The 16,259-nt window shown below is 40.2% G+C and overlaps 1 protein-coding gene across 4 annotated transcripts in view; it reads right to left on the reverse strand.

Moving 5' to 3' along the window:
* Window positions 1–15,996, reverse strand: part of lyst (lysosomal trafficking regulator) — a 53,571-nt gene extending 37,575 nt beyond the window's left edge. For 3 of the 4 annotated variants that reach the window (XM_068567379.1, XM_068567378.1, XM_068567377.1), the window contains exons 1-4: window positions 15,916–15,996; window positions 14,181–14,455; window positions 5,844–5,932; window positions 914–1,112 (exon numbers count right to left, since the gene is read on the reverse strand). In XM_068567379.1, coding sequence (XP_068423480.1) covers window positions 914–1,112; window positions 5,844–5,932; window positions 14,181–14,261 — 369 coding nt within the window. In that variant the 5' untranslated portion in view covers window positions 14,262–14,455; window positions 15,916–15,996. Of the gene's footprint in view, window positions 1–913; window positions 1,113–2,147; window positions 2,269–5,843; window positions 5,936–14,180; window positions 14,456–15,915 lie in introns of those variants that run through there. The other variant, XM_068567380.1, reaches the window with a different exon arrangement.
* Between the last annotated feature and the right edge of the window lie 263 nt (window positions 15,997–16,259).

The following is a 16,259-nucleotide window of genomic DNA, read 5'->3' on the forward strand; positions in this document are numbered from 1 at the left end:
GTACAATACCAATAACAATAGTGGAGCCAGATCTTTATCTGCAATTATTTGGTACATCCTGAGTTTCTTATTTGATATAAAGATCTGTTCTGAAAAGTTAAACGATCCTGCCGTCAACTGTTCTCAATGGATTCGCAATTCAGCGGCAATGTCCTTGTGGACACTTCAGCTCTCATTTCCTATCCTAGATATTATCATCTGCAAACCTGAGTAACACTGCCACAGAAGTCGAGAGGCAGACTATCAAACAGAGAGAATATTATCCATGTGGTGGTCAAACAGTTTGGTGGAGTGAATCAAAGTGGCCAAAGTGATGCACATGCATGGAAATACAAGTCTCTCCTATTGCCAGCAGGGTATTAAAAAGACATTGAAGTGAAGTTAAATCCAGTAAAAACATGTTTAACCATAAATATACGGTATGTTCTACATGGGTTTTATTGCACTGTGATCACAAAATGCCTCTATAATCTTAGCATCTGAGGTCTGTCTGATGTTATGTTAGCATAATCTTTGTATCTGTTATCATGTGTGAGCATTATCCTGGATCTCTTTTGCTAACTCTTGTTTGATTTTTTTTTGATGAATGGAGATAAGTCCTGGCATCGGTTACATTGGCTTATGTGCGGGAATTTGAATTTGTCCTGCTGATATTACACAGCTGCGTAAAGATTTTAAGAGATTGATTTAAGAAATATGAGGCAGAATCTGAAACTAAAAGCTGTGGCCTAAAGCTTAGAGTGAGTATTACTGAATTAAACTACAGAAGTAGCATTTACAAAAAATACCCCCCATTGTTGAAACTATGGTTGCTTATACTGTATGACATGGTCTCAAGGGAAAGAAGAAGGCTGATGTTGACTGATCAGTATTAAGGTTTTTCCAAGATGGTTAATTCCTTGAACATCCTCACCTGGTCAATGATGGAGTCCAGGGTGCTGAGCAACAGGAAGCCCCGCCCCCGGACCAGGTACTCTCCCAGCGCCACCATGTGACTCTCCTCCTCGTCTTCCTCCCGTGCCTCCGCTCTCTGGGCCACCGCGCTGCATAGTTGATGGACGTCCGTCAGGAACTCTCTCGCCAGTGTGTTACTGGCCCCACTCATGTCGGAGCTACAACAGAGGAGATAAACCATCTTAAGGTGGCGGCACAATCACAACTCTACACACATTTGAAGCTGCAAAGTGGGATTATCAGGTTTTCCTTCATGAGATAAACAAATGAATGTTATTTCTGGATAGCGGCACGAAAATTTAATACTGCAAATATAAATTATAAATGAAAAGTTGCTAAATAATTTTCAGGCTTTAAAGGCCAAACCGCCACCTTAAAAATACCAAGTCCCATATGTTCCTTCTTCTGATTTAACTCTTAAAAGAGAAAAAAAACAGATTAGTAAACTGAGTTTATGGAAGGGATCTCAAGGACAACCAGTTAATTCAGAGTTCACTATCTCAATACAACATAATAATCTCATTAATCATGTGATACTTGAATGCTTATTAGAAGACACACATCACTCATCTTGTCTATTAAGTTATAATTCTCGCAGGTTTCTGATAAACCATACCTTTTGCCATGGAGGATTGAGATAGTTTATAAAAACAACAGTTTTGTGAAGTTTATACAAAAGTTTCTTTGGGATTGTTTCTTTATTGTCCTAATTTGATAAAGCTGCAGTTTAATCACATTAGTCATTGGGTTGGGGTCGATGAAATGGGAGTGCCTGGATGTCAACTAAGACACAAGTGCAGTGAGATTGAAGAGAAGTCAACTCAAAAAGCCTAAGAATGGTGATGTCTATATGCCTGCCACAAACACAGGTTCCTAAATGTAACCGACAATACGATGTAGGACTCAACCCAAGACACACACCTCACACCGCTCTCCATTTAACGTTGAAGATGCACACCTCCTTGGCAGGAAACTCACGATTACAGAGCTCAACATGGATTAAAAACACTAGGACTGAGTCATAACTGATTCAATCAGACAAACGTAACCCATTAATGTTTACCTGTTAACATTTCTGTTGTTTGCGGCGCTGCTCCGACACAAACCTACTCCCGAAATAAAGCCAATACAGTTTAGTGCTGGGTTGATACAATCTAAAACAACTATTTCAGTCAAACAACCTAATTTCTTACCAAACGTCACCGGGATGAATGGTTTCCTCCCAGTCATCGTAAGTCTGCTCCGAGCGTGACTGTCGCTCTGCTGGCTGAATCTGCATACCTCCTCACACGACTGCTGACTGAATTTTCTGTTCTGCAGCACAAATTCCATTAAATTGGAATTTCAAATGGAAGCTTTCCAGATTCGCAGTAGATCAGCGTATCACATGAAAGCATGTGATGTCACATGGCGAGGGGACTGGCCTTGGGAATACTGACGAGCTCCCGGTGCCCTGTGTAAGACCTCCATAATCAATCGTGGTTCACAGTGACAGCCTTTGTTTTCTGCACTACAACAACTGTTTTGGGGAATTTGTTTTTTAAGGAACAAACAGGACTGCTGGGATTCACTAGCTCAAGTGCCAAAGAGAGGCATGTTAAATGTGATGAAGGATTAAGTACTCCTTCTATATTAAAAAGATGAAACGCACGGATTGAATCCAGTTTACTCGACTATACTCTTTTAACATTTCTTTTTTATGACGTTACGTTTACTGAAGCCAACCTTTTCAACAACACAACCACTAAATAACACCAGACAGGAAAAATAAAAATAAACAGGATTGACTAATAGTAAAAGATAAATAAAAGCAAATAGACAATAACAAAATCTATAAACTAAGGTTAATCGAAATAATTAGATATTATATTAACGTGACATGTGAAATACATTTTATTCTTCTATTAATTGGAATTAGATTCTTGTTGTCTCTTATCAAGGATGCAAGTTTAAAAACAAACAAACAGAAAAACTATAAATATGTGTACAAAATGGTGTACAAATCTAGTTTTAATGACAAGATACTTTACTTATTACTTGATTGCTTTATTCATTCCAGTTATATTTGATCAAGAATAACTGACGAACCAAATGTCCACTCTTGGACATGTCCTCTTCAACAAGGCCTGAATTCTACTCCCGTTGAAGAGTGACTATACCGTTTCTCCTCTGGAGATACATAGGAACATATTTCAGTCCTAAATGGGTGTTACCACTTGACTTGACTGCAGTCAGACGAGAGGATATGCCAGCAGGGGGCGACTGCCCTGGTTGAAGAGAGAAGTCTGATTGTTGAGAAAAGTCTTATGACCATGAGTTTATGGTTACTCTTCAATACAGCATGATGTTCATTTAGTAAAATATGGCCCCATCTTAGAGTCAACTAGATGATAAAGCAGGGCATGCTTTAGGGCGTGGATACCTTGTAATCGACAGGTCGCTACCACGAGCTTGTCCAGGCTGGGACCAAGGTGTTTTATATTTTATGAAAGTTAATTGTAACATTTTGGGCACCTAAAAATGTCTTATTCAGGGTTACGTTGTAGCTAAAACACCAAACTCAAGGCTTCAAAACAGTTGTCTAAAAACCGATGGGTGACGTTCTGGCACTACGTCCACTTTTTATCCACAGTGTCGATGCGAAGGAGAAGGTAAGAAAAGCCCCCTTTACATGCCTATCAAAAAACCAGAGACAGCCCAGACACTACAACGCTTCTGCACAGAACATAACTGCAGCTTTAATATCTTTTCCTCTGTGGACTATTAACCAATGCACACAACACATTGTGGTCATGGCACGAGAACTGAGAAAAATGTTAATTCAAGAATCCAACTAAATTGTTACTGAAACTACCAAATGGAGGAAATATGATTTTTGTCTATTGTAATACACAGTGCCATACAATGTATTACATCAATCACCAATTTGATGGGTCTACATTCTGAAATAAAAGGTGCAAACTAGAACCATATAGGGCGTATGTATAACATTTTACTTACTATAACATATACAGACGTGTGTATATATATATATATATATATATATATATATATATATATATATATATATGTATATATATATATATATATATATATATATATATATATATATATATATATATATATATATATATATATATATATATATATATATGCTGCATATATTTGCTAAATTATGTGGGGGCATTGTAAAGATATTCGTATCAGCATGTGAAGGTTGAGCCACATCGACATGGTCTAATACTGAATTGTCATCTGATAACAAACTTCGCTGTTGCAGTGTTTCATAGGAAACTATTTTGTGACACAGTGTAAAATTCAAGCGCACCATGCTAATTCAGCTTTCGTCTGAGTGGAACATGTCCAGCCGCTGGATGGAGCTTATTTAGGTCACAGGTTGCTCGTAAACAGGCAGGACGTGCACCGAAGAGGCTTCGACATGATATCGTCTTAATGTTTTAAAAGTTACAGTAATTTAGAGTAAAGCCAGTGTTTGTATTGCGCACACGCACACACACACACACACACACACACACACACACACACACACACACACACACACACACACACGGCGAGAGGGATAAGAGAAATGTACATAAATATATAAATAAATTATACAAAGTGCCTCCTAAACAAACAGCTGTCATATTGACAGCTCCGGCTGCATCACCAAGTCATTAAAAAAAAATATAACACAATGAAATAAATACCCCACAGATGATTTAAAACCCAGCATTTGCTTGTCAACAATTCAAAGCATCATCTAAAATGTTGAATCACCACCATCCACTCAGCCATTTTGTCATTTCTTCATGACAGTGATTACAGACCTACAACACATGGAACATTTTTGGCAAATTATTGTTATCATATTATGACAAAATAAAACATTGTCTGGGTTAGCAGCTCATAGGAGAGGAGATCATACAGCGTTTTCAGCCATGATTCTTGTGTGTACAGAGCACTGTTCACACAGCTATAATGAGTTCACGGGAGCAAACATGGTTTACCCACATGATAACCTGCATCAATACATCCGGTTCTACTGCAAACAATAACGTATTGACAATATGCAAGCACAGGATGTATGTTTTTGTGGATTTCTTTTTCTGGCCTGACCAATTTAATTTATAATGGAATGATTTCAATTGAAGATTGTGTTGATGTATTGTGGACTCTGATACCAAAGAAACAGCTCTCATGTGTGTCCTGCTAAGATAATCTCCGCAGATAAGCACAGCTTTTAAAAGGTTTTGCGCAACACTGTGATTATTATCAATAAAAGGACAAGTGTTATCCATGACAGTTTACAGCTCCAAGGATTTTAGGATCCATTTCTACAACACCTGTTCACTATGTGCTCAATAAAAGCAAATGCCGTGGCTGATATGGCTGACCTCACAGAGCGAAACGTTAAACTGCCTTAAGCGCGAACATTATTTTAGACATTTTAACCAAAACCCATTCAAACAAATGACTTCTTAGTTGACGGACAGCATCACTCACTAATATGCTCACTTAATTCTAGTGTGTGTGTGTGTGTGTGTGTGTGTGTGTGTGTGTGTGTGTGTGTGTGTGTGGTTGTGTGTGTGACATAAATATTATAAAAATAAATATGTCACTTCTGCAGTTACGTTTCTTTGGAAAAGAGCAACGCGACTGCTGGTATGTTTGCAGTTGACACATGCCTACCTTGCATGCGTGCGTATATATATATATATATATATATACACACACACACACACACACACACACACATGTAGGCATGTAGTCTGTGAGGCGTTGTAATGCTGCTAGCTCTGTTTTATAGCAAGGTCTTACCGACCCTTAGTGAAACCAAACCGTCGTCTCAATACAGTGAAAGAGGTGAAAACGATAACGAGACTTACCAGAATTTCAGTGCATCTTTGCCGTTGTTGGGGTGATGCTGCACATAGTGGAAGAGACAGAGGAAATTCTCCAGACCTTGAAGGCTGACCTGACAAGAGACAGACGAGAGAAACGAGTAAGAACATGAATCAAACACAGATTATTACAGGGGGCTCACATGACGAGGTATTAAAAATGACAAATGCACGACACAGAAAGGGTAACCTTCCCCTTGATAATCCATTTTGCTTGCAATAATTTTGCATTTTCAAATTGTTATAGATGACGATACAGCCAATTAGACTGTGGCGCGACAGCCATTAATGTCGTTATGTGGAAATGTTGCTCCAATATTGATTTATTGGGTCAGATGTCGTGCTGAGAGTCATTGTATTTGATTTCTCCTCTTCTACAATATAACATAAAAGCACTACAACCAAAAAGCACTGCTTTGTTCTTACGCTCTTCAAAATGACTGAAAAATCCCAGAACCAAAAGTAATATTTTAGATATTGCATTTTTTTTTTTTATCTTTCACCAAACTTGCCCATTGCCTGGTGGACAACACAGCGTTTTACAATTTCAAATCGCATATCAGCAATGAACAAAGATCTTTTTACGATCTGCCTCGTCACAGGGCTGAAGTCCGAGTCTAATGAGAAGCAAATCAGAGAATCTCTCACCACCAGAGCTGGCGAGGCAACCGGGACTTTCTCAAAAGTGAGAGAAGTCAGCTGACCGCATTACCGGTTCCAGGATAGTGTGTTAATATCCTACCGGTCCTCTAAGCCGCGTACTGCCTCCCCTCCGCTTATCTTACACCACTGACTGGACTCATTCAGGCGACACAGATCCCTGACTGATGTGGCTGTGCTGAGCGTCTGGGTCACAAAGCCAAAGACACCACACAGGACCAACCACACTACACACAGTCTGACTGTTGGGATATCATTCTTACTATAAAAAGGTATGCGTACAGGAAGTCTGTAGCTTCACTATACATCTGACGAGCTTAGTCAATAGTATAAACATTCATAGCAAGATCTTTTTTAAATAGCAATAGATGTCAAATTCAGATCAAGTCGGATACCAATATATAGTCTATAATCAAAAGATTCCTCTTTAAAGTTCAGATTTAATTTATTTTATGCAATGAAGATTGTTTTTATCGATTTTAACTGTTATATTTGAACCATTAATCTTGAAAACAAACCTCACATTTTCAGAGATAACAAACAATTTAAATGATGATATATAAACACTATCCTTGCAAAGCACATAACTGTCACCCCACTTTTCCCGCTAAATCGAGAATATATTTCTAAGAGGGGTAACAACAGTTTTACATCCTATGTGCCAGTAGTGGTGAGGGGCAGTCCAACCAAATAGTGTCATCTCTCCCTTAAAAATCTACTAAAATGTGACCTAAACTTACTATTAAGTTAGTTTGGTGAAAAAAAAAAGAAAAAAAAAGAAAAGTGTTTTCCTTTTTCTGCCCTTTACATTTTAAAACTAACCCTGTCTCCCACTGTTTGACTGTGTTTGACCACTAGTAGCACTGTGGAGCAATGTTTGTGTCAAGTGGGTTTATAGTATAGATTTTGAAGAAAGCTTACAGAATGTAAGTCGGGGCTTTACATATATACGCATGTTTGAAGAGGAGAGGAACACATTCAACACAGACCTCACGTGGTGGTTCGACAGAGCGCCTTTAATTCCTCTTTGAAAAAGATAAGCATCAACTTACACTGGCACTCAACTTTACAGGAAGCCCATATCCAGTGCTAGTCATCAACAAAGATTAGACTGTGTGTATTTAGTTTAAGTGCACTTGCACTGATATGTCAGTGACACCACTGAAAATCATTCGGCTACATGGACATACATTTCTCTGGAATCTCATAGCAGAAAGTGAAAATAAACTAAAAACTAAATGACATAAAAGAGCCCTTCAAAGAGTAAACATGGCATTCTTTACGATATAGTGCATTTACTATTTTCCGTTGTCTTTGCACGCCTTAAAAGATCTCCGCATATCCGGCTATGCGCGTCTGTGAAACGGATTCCGCGTACTCTCCATGACTAAAACACGAGAGGGAAATTGTTCAAAATCAGTTATTCAGGTGTTTGCAGTTTCGTCACACCTCGGCTTTTGCTGCCAACTCTCACGGCGACGACGGGGAGCGAGCCCACTCTTGTGTCGTCACATGGTGAGTCAACTTCCTTCCTGTGTCACAACTGCTCAAGGAAGGTTTAGTGTTACTTGTTAACTATGAATGGCATTTAGAGAGATTTCACTTGACAGTATGCAATATGGACAACGTCACACGGGGGAGACTGGAAGAGAAAGGAAGGCATGGATCATGAGAGAGAGAGGGGTGAAACAGGAAAGCCGGCAAAAATATAAAAAGGTAAAATACCTGGAGCAAAGACAAACTGAATGACTGGCAGGAAATCAAAGTTTCAAGGTTGCCAAAACTGTCCTTAGTTTAATAAATTAGCCCTGGAGTTGTATTTATGCGGGAGCTGTGCACTCAGTCTATTAAAGTTAATCTGCCGAAATGAGCATCGAAAATGACTTGATTTGTCCTTGTGTTGTCAGTGCATCTGTTGCGGCCGTACACCTCATATGGGAAGGGGAAACTAAGCACTTCATGATAACACTAATTTCCCAGCAACAGGGTTGTTTTTCCTCCGAGGCTCTAATCCAATATTACAATGCACTCGGCGCAAACCAGCCGGGGTGATTCGATAATGGAGAGACTGCCAATACTGATTAATACTGCTTGGAGGGGAAATCAACGGTTCACAAAGCCCCGAGCACACATTTCTGTCAACAAAAAGAAAGTGTTGACCTTTCTCCTGCAGTGATGAACTTCTTCATTTGGCCATTTGTCATGTCGACTTGCACCTGGGTGGTTGAGACAAACGGCTACCGCTTTTAATATTGCCACTTGTACGTTGAGCTGCTGAGCCATTTTATGAATTGTTGACAGAAGAATTAATTTAATATAATTTAACCTTGTATAATTTTAGTGCAGGCTGCCTGTCCAAAGGGGAATTAACTTGAACAAGAATACCCAGACAGCAAAAATTCAGATCAGAAAAGAGGAAGAAAACAACTCCTTTGGTTTTGGTCTTAATATTTCTCGCCCGGTCCAGGAAGTTCAAAGGTCAGATTCAGATGCTGACACTTGCTTAGGGACACATCAGAAGGAAACACACTTGCTTTGCCTGTATTCTCTCAATGCCTTTGTTTTATCCTTTTCTTCTGTCACAGGGTGGCTTAACATGACAGGAATACATGTTTAAATACCGAAAGTCCGACCGAAGTTTCCGTAATTGCTTGGACATGGTGGCTGTGACCTGTGTCTTACCCTGCCTTCCTCCAACACGGAAATCATGGGAGGCCGAGTCATGGGAGTCCGATGGCTGAGTCACCCACACTGGTACAGACTTGAGAAGTCTGCACCTCAAGCTCTCTTTGGATAATTGGACTACAACTTGGCAGAGGCAGAGAAAGCGATGTGATCCTGTCCTCGTGAGAGAGGACATGGGGCGTTGGTTATGCAATGTTTTTTCCCCGGTTTGAGATCACTCCTGATCTAATTTGACATCTGGATGATGAGCATCATGAGGAGCCCCTAACGTTCCGCATTTCCTCACAAACTACAGGGAGGGAGCAGAGCCGCTGCACACGACACCACAAATAACTTTTTTTTTTTTTTTTTACTCCATTAAGAAACCAGACAAAATGTCAAGAGGCTACCATTAAAAAGCATGTTTGTGTTTTTGTCAGAGATCCACCCTGCCGCAAACGCTGACCTTTATCGAGCAAAGCTACAGTGCAGGAAATGAAAATGTGTCCCTCTCTGTTTAATTACAGGGAGATAGAGAGTGAGCTGGCGTTGGACAAAATTGCAAACCAAACAGCCTGCTCTGGCCTTTCGCTCACCCGGTGGACTGAAGAAAAAAAAGAGCGCAACGCGGTACTGGGTGGAAAGAGCCAGAGCGATGGTTGAATTATTCATCCATCCAAGCCATCGTTTGGAACAGGCCTGCAGACCAGCGCGAAGAGGAGTCCAGTTGAAACTAAGGACACAACAACAAACGCAGAAGTGAAACAAGTCCCGTGGTCAACGAGCAAAACCAAGAATAATGAGTAAATAAAGTAGTGCGATGATCACAAGACATGATCACAACACTTTTCATTTGGTTATTTTTATGTTTGCCTCCTGGCACTTGAATTTTACTCAAAGAGCAATGTCATAGTGAATACAGTTAAAAGTGTCTTGATGGCAAATGACTGTGGAGTAAATGAAACGTCATCACACATATATCGGCAGATGTGTAAAGTTAGCAGGCCGATATTGTTTTGTTTCATTTGTGTTTTCTCAGAGACTGAGACCTATATAATGGTACATGTGATTTTGATATGAAGATTTTAGGTAGGAAATGAATCTTCTATTTTAAAAAAAAGACTCTTTGGTGTGAACAATCACTTGAGGTCAGGCATACTAACTCTGAAAACATCTCGCTTGGACAGCTCCAGTCAAGCTGTTTTTTTTAGTTTTAGGTTGCTTAGAAATGACTTGCATCACATAATTCTACAAAAAAAGGATTGTCAAGTGCTGAGACGGGTAATGTACCGTTGTATCTGTCCATTGTTGTTCAGCTGAGGAACAATGCTGCCTTCAGGCTATACATAATAACAAACGTCAGATATGACAATGACTGTTCAGTAACAAACAAGCTGGGGTTCAAATGAAAAGCCATTAAATAAATGTTGGAGATAAGTTCATCAACATTAATTTCACAAGACTACTGTATGAAAATGACAAGAGAGACCACCGCTAATGTGGCAATTATTTTCTCCCACTTTACTGTGCTCAGGTGTGGAATACGATCCATGCACATTATCTTTAATTGCTTTAGTTAGCGAGAGCCGTCATACTGCTCACAGCTGACCTTAATGCCACAGGAAATAATATCTCTGATAATGCATTCACAGACATAATGTACCCAACACACTTTTTTATCAAAATATAGCAGACATATGGTATATGTTGCAAATTACATTGTTCAGTCCCGACGAGCCAAATAATTACCTTTGGGGATTGAGGTAAATCAGCACTACCGTCTTTACTCCCTCTTTAGTATTCACTGCATTTTGACTTTTGCTTTGCTCAACAAGTTTAATCTTTTCTAGACAAGGATTCAAGGACTTACCACAGAAGGAATGCAAAGCAGAGAACCGAGCTTTGAAAGCTAATGACAAGTAATATGCGTGGAATATCAATGGCCGAAGACCAAAACCTCCTATCTGAAATCTTTTTCGAGAATACAACAAGAAAACGTGTTGCAAGAATGCTATTTGTTAAGAATACCAAATAATACAAAAGAATATGCAATACGCAAACTGCGAATAGATGGTTCCCCACACTTTGGCCATTGATATGTGAACAGGGTTGTCCTAATTCAAATCTGCTTCAAACACAAGCACCTGTTGTTACAGATTAAGTGTATAACATATGGACAAGGGTTTTTAAGAGTAGGTACAAAATAATACTTACAATATCAGTCCAATCACCCTGCAGGATGAAGTCTTTTCAAATGCAGGACATCCATTGAACTTCAACCAGAGTTAACATTAGCCCAGGAAGCCTGCATCTGGCTGAATTTAAAGCGATATTAGACGTACGAGAGGTACCAGATAAACAGGAAAGTGAAGTGTTTCAAAAACCACACTTTAGTGTTTTGAAACATCCTGTTCGCTCTCAATAAAATGAAGTAATCCACAAGCAACAAATCCTAGTAGTTAGTTTGGCTCATGGCCAAGTAACCATTCTACTAATTTAAGTCTGCTCATCAAGATTCAGAGGGATTGGGCCGAATGGAAAATCTACCTACAGATACTTTGACGCGAGCGCGCCCAAGGCAAACTTTCATTGTAGCTGAACTCACTGTTGCGATTGTTTGGGCCCCATAAAAGGAAGAAATTCTGAAAAATGGAAAGAAAGGCTTAATACCATTGATCCTAATATACTGATGCTGTAATGCAAATGTGCTTACTTAAATGTAAATGCTGAAGATTAAATGCAAAATGGTGAGTTTGGTAATAATGGATTCCATATAATGACGTTATCTAAAGAGCATTAATGTACAATGAATGTATAAGTAGAAGGATGCTGCCAATGCTCTCCTTTGTAAATAGAGCTGGGAAGATCCTACAAAACAGTTTGCTCTTTTAATCCCTACTGAAACTGTGACTTCCTTTGACCCCCACCAAAACAACAAGAAGCTGTGAAAAACAGTGTAATCTATTCATGGCATTTCTGCTCAGAGAAGGAAAAACTAAAAGAGGAAGACCAAGGTCAATGAGCATCCGAGCTCTGTTACCATCCTTGACCATTGTAAATAAGTGACAGAAATACTAGCAATATTTTAATCCTGAAAGAAAAGCAGATGAAGAGCAGAGACGAGAATGCAAAGACCAACAGATGAGATGGGGACGGGGAGGCAGCAGTACAGGCACTTTCACACTTGTTTGTGTTATTGATTACTGCAGGGGAAGGCGTCTTTTTGTCCTCCACGTCTCACGGTAAGGTGTGATCACGGTATTGGCTACAGAGCGGCAGAGCAGAGTCTTGCTGTATGGTGGGCGTTAAAACGAGGGCCTTTCAGTCGTGGGACAGTCTCCATGATCACGTAATCATGTGTGCCTGCACAGTACTGACTGCACTGCACGGACGCCACAGATGGTAGGAATGTATTACCTATACCTGTGCACTGATGGGATTGCCAGAATGAGCAGGAGACAAATATAATGTGCAAGCGGTGCAACAGTATCCATGTGTGTATTGTGGCCTGTCAAACACAATCTTCGCAACAAAAAGTGACATAAAAAGCTCCCACCAATAGAAAGGCAGAGTCTGCTTGGTGTCGTTCAAGCGTTGAGTATAAATATGATGAGAACAAGCCGGCACCGTCTCTACAGCCGACGTCCTAATGCAAACATGACTAATAACGCATACGGCCTTATTAGTACACAAGTACATACACAAGTACATACACCACACCATAGACACAATGACTTTAGAGGAAGGAAGTTATTATTTCCAAGAATGAAAAGCCTGACAGGCTTTCTCAGCACTCATTAGCTTTACACATTATAGCAGGTTTGTCTTTTAAGGAGACTTGCACATGATAAATCGCAAATAATGGACTAGTGTAATGGCTAAATCGGCTCCTCTGTCTGTGTCTGCGTGTCTGTGTGCATGTGTGCGCGTGCGTGTGTGCAGGGCAGATCACTCAGCATGCAATCCGATTCTAATCCAAGTCTCGTGATCTGGCTGCTGTTAGTACTCTGCCAGATGGAGGGTAGGGTGGGGGCTGCAACGGCCTAACAGAGATTTCAGAAACACGGCAACTCACTCCTGTTATAGGCCGACACAGGCACACAAGTGCACTTTTGCAGATCTCATAATGAGCAATCTGTGGTTTACACTTCCATCTCTGTGCAGTGACTCACTGTTCGCGCTTTTCGTGCTTGTGCGCTGCAGCAGTTACAGTTCTGGCTCTAAAAGAGGCGCCTGTGGACCTCCAGGAGGATTCAAGGCATCCCACCCCAGAGCAACGAGAGGAACCATTTTCTTTCCGATATTTTGACTCTTTGCTCCTGCCACAATGGCGGAATGTGGTTACCCATCATACAAATATGTAGAATTCTGTCAAAAATAAGTCATCTCTAATGACAAACAATCATCAATGTTTTTAAGGATGAAGTGTTATGATAATCTCCTGTATGTCTCTGTGCATGTCTGATAAAGAATTGATGTAGTCTTTTTTTACTATCATTTTACTACAGCCGCACCACAACATTTTGCAACAGGCCCTCACTGGGGCACAGCAGAGGCAAAAACAGGAAAGTAATTTAGGCAGATAAAGTGACCAGAACCCGACTAAAAGAAGGTCTCTTAGAATACAGCAAATCTCTTACCGACACTGGCACTCGTTGGGTGCAGACAAATGTCGATAGCGTGAAGTCAAAAGTCAACACAAACAAGAACCAAGTGAGACAAAATGAGTGGACTTTTCTTGTCTGGCATGCTGCAACAAGTATCGTTTCCTATGCAAACTACACATTGTTCTATGGACAATTGTGCAACCTGAACGTAATGAAAATAAATTGGCAATCAAAAACAGGATTTGCCCAACTGTTTTCTCGACTTCCCTAAATACTGCCTGTTAGTCCTGCAAGCTCAAAGTGAGCTTCGCCACCCCCCAGAGAAAGACCCCGAGCTGAGCCTGCATCATCACCCCGGCTCCTGCCTCCAAGAGGGTCGAGCAGCGCCTACCTGCAGATCCGCTCCTTGCAGTCTACAATCCATGTACTTTTCCCACGCATACGACAAATCAGTCTGCTGCAGTGTGGCCATGTCGTCCACACCTCCAGGTACGACACCAATCAGGGCGCGGAGGAAGTCAGGAATGACAAACCCCCTTTAGGTGTCCTCCCCAGTCCTCCAGGTGACTGAAAGTGCCCCGGAACGAAGCCCCAAATGTTGTCCTGAGTCATTCATAGCAGACTCATGATCCGCGTCTCTGTTTCCCCACTTTTAAACTGCGCTTTCTGCAGAAAGATACAAAAGTGTCATGTTAGTTCGCATAACACAGTTAGCTGGTTCAGTCTCTTTCGCTTTTGCCAACGCACTCTGACAGCGGTGAAGTTATGAAGCTCTTTCACCTGACTTGAACCGGAAACTTCACGACGAGCCTGACACACTGTAGCATAACACTGGAGCGGTACAGTAGGCTAGCAGGCTAGCTAGGTGGACAGAACTAATCTGCGTCAAACATTCAAGCGGGTTGAAGCGGTACATTTCCGGTGTGGATTTTAGTTTTCAAAATAAAAGCACCTAACGCACTCCAATAGCCTAAGTATACTGAAGACAATCTCAATTGATGCTCCCATAAAACATTAAACGGTTAATGGTTTTTAAAATAATTAGGGCGTACAATGTTCACAAACATTTTTTCATAGATTTAAATATATATTTCAGAAAGTATATTTACAAAAGGTGTTCATAAATCATTAGAACGCAAGACCATTTTCTTTGCATCATAACACCAACAATAACATTGTAAGTACAGCTAAAGTATTCAATGTGTATGCATGTTACAGTAAGGCCTTCACTCCAATAATTAAAAATGGCGAGTCAGTAGTGAAACGATTCCCACCATATCACACCTCTGCACTTTGCAAATTAAAATAATTGAACCCAAAAGAAGAGCTATAATGCTTTTGTAAGGCAATTCTTTTAAACACATGTTTCGGTTCTGCTTTAAAGTGACTTTGCATATATTTCATGATGCATGGGCAAACCATCACATAAACTGTCCTCTCAAATGTTCAAGATTTAATATGATTAAAACATGTTTTATAATTTTACATGTCACAGTCTACGAATACTTCATCACATCAATACTTTTGAGAAGAAAAGTAATAATGTATAAACATCTTAAATAACCAAAAGTATTTTTTTTCAAGAATTGCATTTTAGTCTTTTATAAGATGTGGCGTATTCATACAAACGTAGCCACAAACGTATTTATAGTCAATTTACACATTTCACTGGATTTGTTATACCTCCAGTTGAAGACAGAATTGCTTCTCTGACAACGGTGCGGTTCATCTTTTATTTTGAAAGTTCTGCTCGATAGTCGTGTCATGTTCTAGCTAGCTTGACCACAAGAAGCAGCAAGAAAGCTCATCAATTAGATCCAGAATAATTGCCTAAATACTACATTAACTTTAGAGCCGGTATGCCTAATGGACTCCACGTCCTATTTATAGTATAGATTTATTTCCCGTAATTGTCGTGCTCTTGCTAACAGACATAACGTTAGCTGCTGTTGCCCCGCATCGCTCTGTGTGACGTTGGGCAGCTGTCAAAACTGTGCAACAGAGACAAACGAACACATCGTGAGCAGGCTTGATCAAAATAAACAGATAAAGGGCTGTCGCTTCATCTTTCTGACATTCAGGGAAAAAAAACGTTTTAAACGAGAATAGTTCATTTCCATACATACCTTCGTTTTCCATAAATTAAAGCCAGCTAATGCTAGCCTTCGTCCAGCTGAGAGTCAGACTAATACGACGGTTAATTTTCCCTCAGCAATGACTGCGAGACAGTTCCGCCCCTTTCCCGACGACGGCGGAGTGAAGGACTTAACATGCAGACATCTCACGTTCATATTTTTATTGGTGACATGTTTTCCATTCGCAAAGTCTACAAGTAACTCATGTTGTACCTAGTCTATAAAATAACTCATCCAAAAGACGTATTTATCTGTTTGTATCTGTGTTGACCAGTGTATAAATAATCCTAGCAGACAAGTCGCGGGGTTACACGACACAAATAAATCCGTGACAT

The sequence above is a fragment of the Clinocottus analis genome, unplaced genomic scaffold (genome assembly GCF_023055335.1).
Source record: "Clinocottus analis isolate CAN_PGR_092001 unplaced genomic scaffold, fCliAna1.0.p SCAF_8, whole genome shotgun sequence".
In the NCBI taxonomy this organism is placed as follows: Eukaryota; Metazoa; Chordata; class Actinopteri; order Perciformes; family Cottidae; genus Clinocottus; species Clinocottus analis.